General features: G+C 46.5%; 1 protein-coding gene across 1 annotated transcript; it reads left to right on the top strand.

Annotated features, from left to right (window-relative positions):
• Positions 1-4933: 4933 nt before the first annotated feature.
• LOC109771469 (laccase-14) lies at positions 4934-7062 on the top strand. Its single transcript, XM_020330166.4, has 2 exons — positions 4934-5100; positions 5241-7062. Exons 1-2 carry the CDS (start codon positions 5014-5016, stop codon positions 6837-6839), a joined length of 1686 nt encoding a protein of 561 aa, XP_020185755.1. The 5' UTR covers positions 4934-5013; the 3' UTR covers positions 6840-7062.
• The last annotated feature ends 1744 nt before the right edge of the window (positions 7063-8806 follow it).

The raw sequence follows: 8806 nt of genomic DNA on the forward strand, positions 1-8806 counted from the left end.
TAATGTTGAGTCCATGGATTATACGCACTTTCTTCCTTCCACCATTGCTAGCCTCTCTAATACCGTGCACTTTTCACCGGTATCATACACCCACCATATGCCTTCCTCAAAACAGCCACCATACCTACCTATCATGGCATTTCCATAGTCATTCCGAGATATATTGCCATGCAACTTTCCACCGTTCCGTTTATTATGACACGCTCCATCATTGTCATATTGCTTTGCATGATCATGTAGTTGACATCGTATTTGTGGCAAAGCCACCGTTCATAATTATTTCATACATGTCACTCATGAGTAATTGCACATCCCGATACACCGCTGGAGGCATTCATATAGAGTCATATTTTGTTCTAAGTATCGAGTTGTAATTCTTGAGTTGTAAGTAAATAAACATGTGATGATCATCATTAATAGAGCATGGTCCCAGTGAGGAAAGGATGATGGAGACTATGATTCCCCCACAAGTCGAGATGAGACTCCGGACGAAAAAAAAGGCCAAAAAAAGAGAGAAGGCCCAAAAAACAAAAAAAACAAAAAAATGAGAGAAAAAGAGAGAAGGGACAATGCTACTATCCTTTTACCACACTTGTGCTTCAAAGTAGCACCATGATCTTCATGATAGAGAGTCTCATATGTTGTCACTTTCATATACTAGTGGGAATCTTTCATTATAGAACTTGGCTTGTATATTCCAATGATGGGCTTCCTCAAAATGCCCTAGGTCTTCGTGAGCAAGCGAGTTGGATGCAAACCCACTTAGTTTCTTTTGTTGAGCTTTCATATACTTATAGCTCTAGTGCATCCGTTGCATGGCAATCCCTACTCACTCACATTGATATCTATTAATGGGCATCTCCATAGCCCGTTGATACGCCTAGTTGATGTGAGACTATCTTCTCCTTTTTTGTCTTCTCCACAATTCTATTCCACCTATAGTGCTATGTCCATGGCTCACGCTCATGTATTGCGTGAAAGTTGAAAAAGTTTGAGAACATCAAAAGTATGAAACAATTGCTGGGCTTGTCATCGGGGTTGTGCATGATTTAAATATTTTGTGTGATGAAGATAGAGCATAGCCAGACTATATGATTTTGTAGGGATAACTTTCTTTGGCTATGTTATTTTGAGAAGACATGATTGCTTTGTTAGTATGCTTGAAGTATTATTATTTTCATGTCCACATGAAACTTTTGTCTTGAATCTTATGGATCTGAATATTCATGCCACAATAAAGAAGAATACATTGAGAAATATGTTAGGTAGCATTCCACATCAAAAATTCTGTTTTTATCATTTACCTACTCGAGGACGAGCAGGAATTAAGCTTGGGGATGCTGATACGTCTCCAACGTATCTATAATTTTTTATTGTTCCATGCTATTATATTATCTGTCTTGGATGTTTTATGGGCTTTACTATGCACTTTTATATTACTTTTGGGACTAACCTATTGACCCAGAGCCCAGTGCCAGTTTCTGTTTTTTCCCTTGTTTTAGTGTTTCGCAGAACAGGAATATCAAATGGAGTCCAAACGGAATGAAACCTTCGGAAAAGTTATTTTTTGGAAAGAAAGCAATACGGGAGACTTGGAGTGCACGTCAGGGGATCAACAAGGAGAGCACGAGGCAGGGGGTGCGCCCACCCCCCTGGGCGCGCCCTCCACCCTCGTGGGCCCCTCGTGGCTCCCCTTACCGACTTCTTTCGCCTATATATTCCCATATACCCTAAAACCCCCAAAACATAATCTAGATCGGGAGTTCCGCCGCCGCAAGCCTCTGTAGCCACCAAAAACCAATCGGGACCCTGTTCCGGCACCCTGCCGGAGGGGGGATCCCTCACCGGTGGCCATCTTCATCATCCCGGTGCTTTCCATGACGAGGAGGGAGTAGTTCACACTCGGGGCTGAGAGTATGTACCAGTAGCTATGTGTTTGGTCTCTCTCTCTCTCGTGTTCTTGATTTGGCACGATCTTGATGTATCGCGAGCTTTGCTATTATAGTTGGATCTTATGATGTTTCTCCCCCTCTACTCTCTTGTAATGGATTGAGTTTTCCCTTTGAAGTTATCTTATCGGATTGAGTCTTTAAGGATTTGAGAACACTTGATGTATGTCTTGCCGTGCTTATCTGTGGTGACAATGGGATATCACGTGATCCACTTGATGTATGTTTTGGTAATCAACTTGCGGGTTCCGCCCATGAACCTATGCATAGGGGTTGGCACACGTTTTCGTCTTGACTCTCCGGTAAAAACTTTGGGGCACTCTTTGAGGTTCTTTGTGTTGGTTGAATAGATGAATCTGAGATTGTGTGATGCATATCGTATAATCATACCCACGGATACTTGAGGTGACATTGGAGTATCTAGGTGACATTAGGGTTTTGGTTGATTTGTGTCTTAAGGTGTTATTCTAGTACGAACTCTATGATAGATCGAACGGAAAGAATAGCTTCCTGTTATTTTACTACGGACTCTTGAATAGATTGATCCCAAGGATAACTTTGAGGTGGTTTCATACCCTACAATAATCTCTTCGTTTGTTCTCCGTTATTAGTGACTTTGAAGTGACTCTTTGCTGAATGTTGAGGGATAGTTATATGATCCAATTATGTTATTATTGTTGAGAGAACTTGCACTAGTGAAAGTATGAACCCTAGGCCTTGTTTCAACGCATTGCAATACCGTTTGTGCTCACTTTTATCATTAGTTACTTTGCTGTTTTTATATTTTCAGATTACAAAATCCTATATCTACCATCCATATTGCACTTGTATCACCATCTCTTCGCCGAACTAGTGCACCTATACAATTTACCATTGTATTGGGTGTGTTGGGGACACAAGAGACTCTTTGTTATTTGGTTGCAGGGTTGCTTGAGAGAGACCATCTTCATCCTATGCCTCCCACGGATTGATAAACCTTAGGTCATCCACTTGAGGGAAATTTGCTACTGTCCTACAAACCTCTGCACTTGGAGGCCCAACAACGTCTACAAGAAGAAGGTTGCGTAGTAGACATCAGGGGACGCCTCACTTTGGTTAATGCAGTCCTGGCAGCGATCCCCGGTTACTTCATGCGATGTTTTATATGGCCACAACAATCACTAGACAAGGTTGAACAAACCCTAAGGGGCTTCTTATGGCAAGGGAAGAACCAGGCCAAGGGAGGATAATGCCTTGTCGCTTGGGAAGTGGTCACATTGCCAAAAGAGCATGGAGAATTGGGGGTAAGAGACATTGCAGCACACAACATGGCCCTCATCTGCAAGTTCATGGCAAAGATCTTGCAGCAGCGCGGCGCTCCATGCTACAATTGGTTTGCACACACATACTGTCACAAGGAAATTTCCTGGTCTCCTCACAATCGGGACACCGCTATCTGGAGAGGCTTTAGGTCCACCTTGCGGCTGGTCATGGAGGCTACCAAATGCAAGGTTGGGGACGGACAGGGTACTGCCTTCTGGCACGACCACTGGCTCGAGTGTGGTAGACTCGTGACATGATTCCCGACTCTTTTCTCCTTCTCCACGTCCAAGTTCTGCACAGTTGCTTCCCAGTTTAGAGATTGCCAATGGAACATTCAACTTCATCCAAACCTCTCTTCCATAGCAACACAGGAGCTTGAAGACATGTCTGCGTGCTTGAGCAATGTTCAGCTACACGAAGGTACGCCAGACATCAGAGTGCCTCTTTTGGGAGACAAATCGGTTACCACCGCATACTTCTGCAAACTGCTCACTTTTAGAGGGAAGCTTTGTCCGTCAGCTAAATACATCTGGGACAGGATCATACCACACAAGCACCGTGTTTTCTTATGGATTGCCCTCCAGGACAGACACAACACTAGAGACAATATGCTAAAAAAGCATTGGGACAGACTTGTATACATAACGGGTGTGATCTATGCCCGGCCGCAGAGACAATGAATCACATCTTGCTAAGATGCAAGCTAGCTCAAGCCATATGGGCCAAGCTTGGAGTACAAGACCTTGCCTCATCTTCTATTGGAGCAGGTGATCTCTTGTGTTCGCAGCAGTCGCGGGCTCGGCACGGCACCAAGTGGCATGTCTTCTTCACATCATGCATAGTCGCCCTTTGGAACGCAAGGAATGCTCAGGTGTTTGATGGGTCCTTTTGGAATGAGAGGCAGTTATACAGCAAGGTTGCCGATCTCGTCAGGCTATGGAGCCTACGCGCTAAACCACATGATAGACATAACCTTTCTCTCTGAGCAAATGCTCTCGCTGCTAATTAGCCTTTCCAGGAATCGCCCCTCCTTCTCCCACCCTTTGCTTTGTATCCTTTTTCAGGTCTGGTGATGGCCTGCTGCACACAATGTGCGGTGATAACATCACCTTCATGTAAATGACTCCGGTCATCCGGGTATTTTTACCCGTTATAAATGCATAAATAGAAAATGCTCTACCTTTTTATTCAAAAAAAAATGTTTACAATGGGATTCACTAGGACTGGCGTTGGATAGCCGGCTAGCTTAGTAGCTTGTGTTCTTTTAACGATTGTTCAACGGTTTTTGGTTCAAAGAAAATCCAACATGCAGGGATATCACATGATAAAATCATCTTATTACAAAGACATCTCAAGGTACTTGTGATCGCACACACTTGTACGTGCATTGTATATAACATGGCACGAATGGATGGATGCCTTTAAGCAAAGGTACGTATTGCTAGGTAGAGTGTCTAGCGATCGTTGCCCGTGCCTTCTCATAGTAGCTCGAATTGCCCATCGAGGTCTATCCAGCTCCGAGATCCCCGTGCCACACGTAGTCTTCGTGCATCCGTCCCTGCAGAAACAGACTACCCACCTGCAGTCTGCAGCGTCTTCTTTCTGAATTGACAGCGAGCACTGCATGCAACTCTAGCCCATAATCATCCATCTTACTGTGCCCCGGCGGGCCTTATATATTGCCTGAGATGCGTCCAATAGCCCTACGACCTTCCTTCTGCACTGCACTGCATTGCATTGCATTGGTGTGATCCATCGAGAAATGTTTTGGCTTGCATATGCTCTCGTTTTTCTCGGATGCCTTGGCCTGCCTCCGGCTGATGCTGCCGTTGTCGAGCACACATTCTCTGTACGTGACTGCTACTACTAATCTCTTTGCATGCATGCTATCCATTCCCCTGCGGTTCAACCTGCGTGCACATTTCTGCGATGCACTGCTGATCGACAGCTATTTCATAACGTTGACGACATTGCAATGCATATGCGCAGGTGGGCAACCTGACGATCGATCGGGTGGGGCAGCGTCAGGTAATCACGGCGGTGAACGGGCAGTTCCCTGGGCCCATGCTGGAGGCTCGCGACGGCGACGCCGTCGTGGTGCACGTCGTCAACTACTCCCCCTACAACATCACCATCCACTGGCATGGCGTCCTCCAGCGCCTCTCCGGCTGGGCCGACGGCCCCAGCATGGTGTCGCAGTGCCCCATCCGCCCCGGCGGCGCCACCTACACCTACCGCTTCAACGTCACCGGCCAGGAAGGCACGCTCTGGTGGCACGCCCACGTCTCCTTCCTCCGCGCCACAGTCTACGGCGCGCTCCTCATCCGTCCTGGCCCCGACGAACCGCACTACCCCTTTCCCACGCCGTACGGCGAGGCCACTCTCCTCCTCGGCGAGTGGTGGAACGCCAGCGTCGTTGACGTCGAGAGGCAAGCCATGCTCACCGGCGGCCCGCCCAACAACTCCGTCGCGCTCACCATCAACGGCATGCCCAGCGGCTACGAGCTGGCCGTACGGCACGGCGAGATCTACTTGCTCCGCCTCGTCAACGCTGCGCTCAGTTACCAGCTCTTCTTCAAGGTCGCGGGCCACGCTTTCACGGTCGTCGCCGCCGACGCCTGCTACACCGACCCTTACGACACGGACGTCATCGTCCTCGCTCCGGGCCAGACGGTGGACGCTCTGATGCACGCCAACGCCTCCCCGGGCCGCTACTACATGGCCGCCCAGGTCTACCAGAGCGTGGCCAACGCCACCTACACCACCACCACCACGGGGCTCCTCCGGTACGAGCATGATGCGGCGGCAGCAGCTGGTATGAGTATGATCATGATGCCGAGCATGCCGGCGTTCAAAGACAGCGCGACGGCCCAAGATTTCTACGGCAGACTGACCGGCCTGCTGCGAGACGGCAAACCGACGGTTCCCCTGCACGTGGACACGCGGATGCTGGTGACCTACGGGCTGGGCATCGCGCCGTGCATGCCAACGCAGACGCTGTGCAACCGGACGCGCGGCTCCGTGGCGGCCAGCATGAACAACGTGTCGTTCCAGCTCCCCAAGGCCATGTCGCTGCTGGAGGCGCGCATGAGGGGGAACGCCGACGGGGTGTACACCCGCGACTTCCCCGACAGGCCGCCGGTGATGTTCGACTTCACCAACGGCTCCATGAGCAGCAACAGGAGCGTGATGCTGACGTCCAAGGGCACCAGAGTGAGGAGGCTGCGGTTCAACACCACGGTGGAGGTGGTGCTGCAGAACACGGCCATCCTGGGGTCCGAGAACCACCCGCTGCACCTGCACGGCTTCAACTTCTACGTGCTCGCGCAGGGCGCCGGCAACTTCAACGCACGCACCGCCGTGCGCTCCTACAACCTCGTCAACCCACAGCAGCGCAACACCGTCGCCGTGCCGGCCGGTGGGTGGGCGGTCATCCGCTTCACGGCCGACAACCCAGGTGTGTGGGTCATGCACTGCCACTTGGACGCTCATTTGCCTTTCGGGCTAGCCATGGCGTTCGAGGTGGATGACGGCCCAACCCCGGACACCGTTCTTCCTCCGCCGCCGCCGGACTACCCCCAGTGTTAGAAGATTGACCATTCATGTCTAGCCAACAACAGATTCTCCTTCACACTGCTGTTTATTATCCTTATGGGGCTGTTTGAAATGGGTGTAAACTTAGTGTAGTCACCAGTATTTGGTTCAAAGTCAAGCTAAATACAGGTGGCCACGCTAATTTTACAACCATTCCAAGCGGGGCACATAATTTACTAATAGTACTGATTTCTAAGGTACTAGCACATTTATATTTTAAGGCCAATAAATGGAGAGAAAAATTTATGCATATGATTTACAAATACCTAATCCTGATACTATTTGTTTAACATAGTAGTAGTACTCAGAGTTTGACTTTACAAATGTCGAAACAATATAGGCCCCTACCTTTACATATCAGGTTTTGTTGAGTATGGCGAGTCTAGTCTTATTCTTAAGACTGGCAATCCAAAGCTAAGACAGTGCCAACTAATGTCTTTCGCGTGCGCGCGCACACACACAAAAACTAATGAAATGTATAATAATCAAGCAACCCAGAGCAAGACGGTAATAGAGGATTAGAGACTCAGTTTCACCAGATGAGAATGGAATGGGCATCCCATTTCTCCCATAAGCTGCAGATTGGAAAGCAAACGTGGACTCTAACCATGAGGTGGCCTTCCAAGTAGAAGAAGGGCAACCGGCCAAGGGTAGGAGCAGAGCACAGAGGTAAGGAGCAGCAAGCCCACAGATTCAGGTTGAGATCGGCAGAGGGGACAAATGCAATTTGAAGTGTCTCAATGTCTGCTTAACTACTCCCTCCGGTCCTTTTTAGTTTGCATATAAGATTTGTTTGAAGTTAAATCTCGTAAAGTTTGACCAACTTTATAGAAAAAAATACGAACATTCACAATGTGAAATCATGATCATTAGATGCGTTGTGACTTAAATTTTTGTATTGTATAACTTTAGTATTGTAGATGTTGATATTTTTTAATATAAATATGGTCAGACTTTACAAAGTTTGACTTCAGATGATTCTTATATGCAGAGTAAAAAGGATCGGAGGGAGTAAAACTGTTGATCCCCATGGAATTTACTCTTGATGTACTCCCTCCTTCCAAAATATAAGGCATGGTTGACTATGCACGGTCTTTGATGCATGACTTTGACCGCTAATATATACTCCCTCCATTTTTATTTACTCCGCATATTAGAGTTGACTGAAATCAAACTTTGTAAAATTTAACCAAATTTATAGAAAATAATATAAATATTTAGCATAACAGATCTATATAATGTGGAAGTACATTCAACAACGTATCTAATGGTATTGGTTTGTTATTGTATATGTTAGTATTTTTGTCTATAAACTTTATTAAAGTTTGTAAAGCTTGACTTTGACCAAAACTAATATGCGGAGTAAATAAAAATAGAGGAAGTACCAAAGTAGTACTCCCTCCGTCCCAAAATTCTTGTCTTAAATTGTCTAAATACGGATGTATCAAGTCACATTTTAGTATTAGATACATCCGTATCTAGACAAATCTAAGACAAGAATTTTGGGACAGAGGGAGTACTTGTTTCGCACCATTGGCAATGAAAGGGATAATACCCAAAAATCAAAAGGGACCATCCTTCTTTACGACTCATTTCCATTGGCATCTAATATGCACTGACAGGCACCGATAGAATCATCGGTCTACATTCATGTGTCATGGTGGGGTGGTAATGGTAGTGATCTACTCATATAAGCAGTATAGGGATAACCTGTATCATAGTACTCTGCTCACCCAGAGAGCCAAGAAAAAGTACTCTACTTCCGATAATTGGGTCAAGGCCTTTCATTGATAGCTTAGTTCTTCTCATTTGTATGTTTCTTTGTTTTTTCTAGGTCTGCTATATCAGCTGCTTATAACTCCATTTATTTTTATTTTTGTATCATAACATTTTAAATTTTATAAAATGTAAAGTAGGGAGAAATCCCCCTTGGTTCTTAAAAAAATGGATCATAGTACTTC

Source organism: Aegilops tauschii, chromosome 2, assembly GCF_002575655.3.
Source record: "Aegilops tauschii subsp. strangulata cultivar AL8/78 chromosome 2, Aet v6.0, whole genome shotgun sequence".
In the NCBI taxonomy this organism is placed as follows: domain Eukaryota; kingdom Viridiplantae; phylum Streptophyta; class Magnoliopsida; order Poales; family Poaceae; genus Aegilops; species Aegilops tauschii.

Coding starts and splice junctions, on each gene's coding strand:
- LOC109771469 (XM_020330166.4), top strand. CDS start 5,014: ATGTTTTGGCTTGCATATGCTCTCGTTTTTCTCGGATGCCTTGGCCTG. Junction 5,101..5,240: donor TTGTCGAGCACACATTCTCT/GTACGTGACTGC, acceptor GCATATGCGCAG/GTGGGCAACCTGACGATCGA.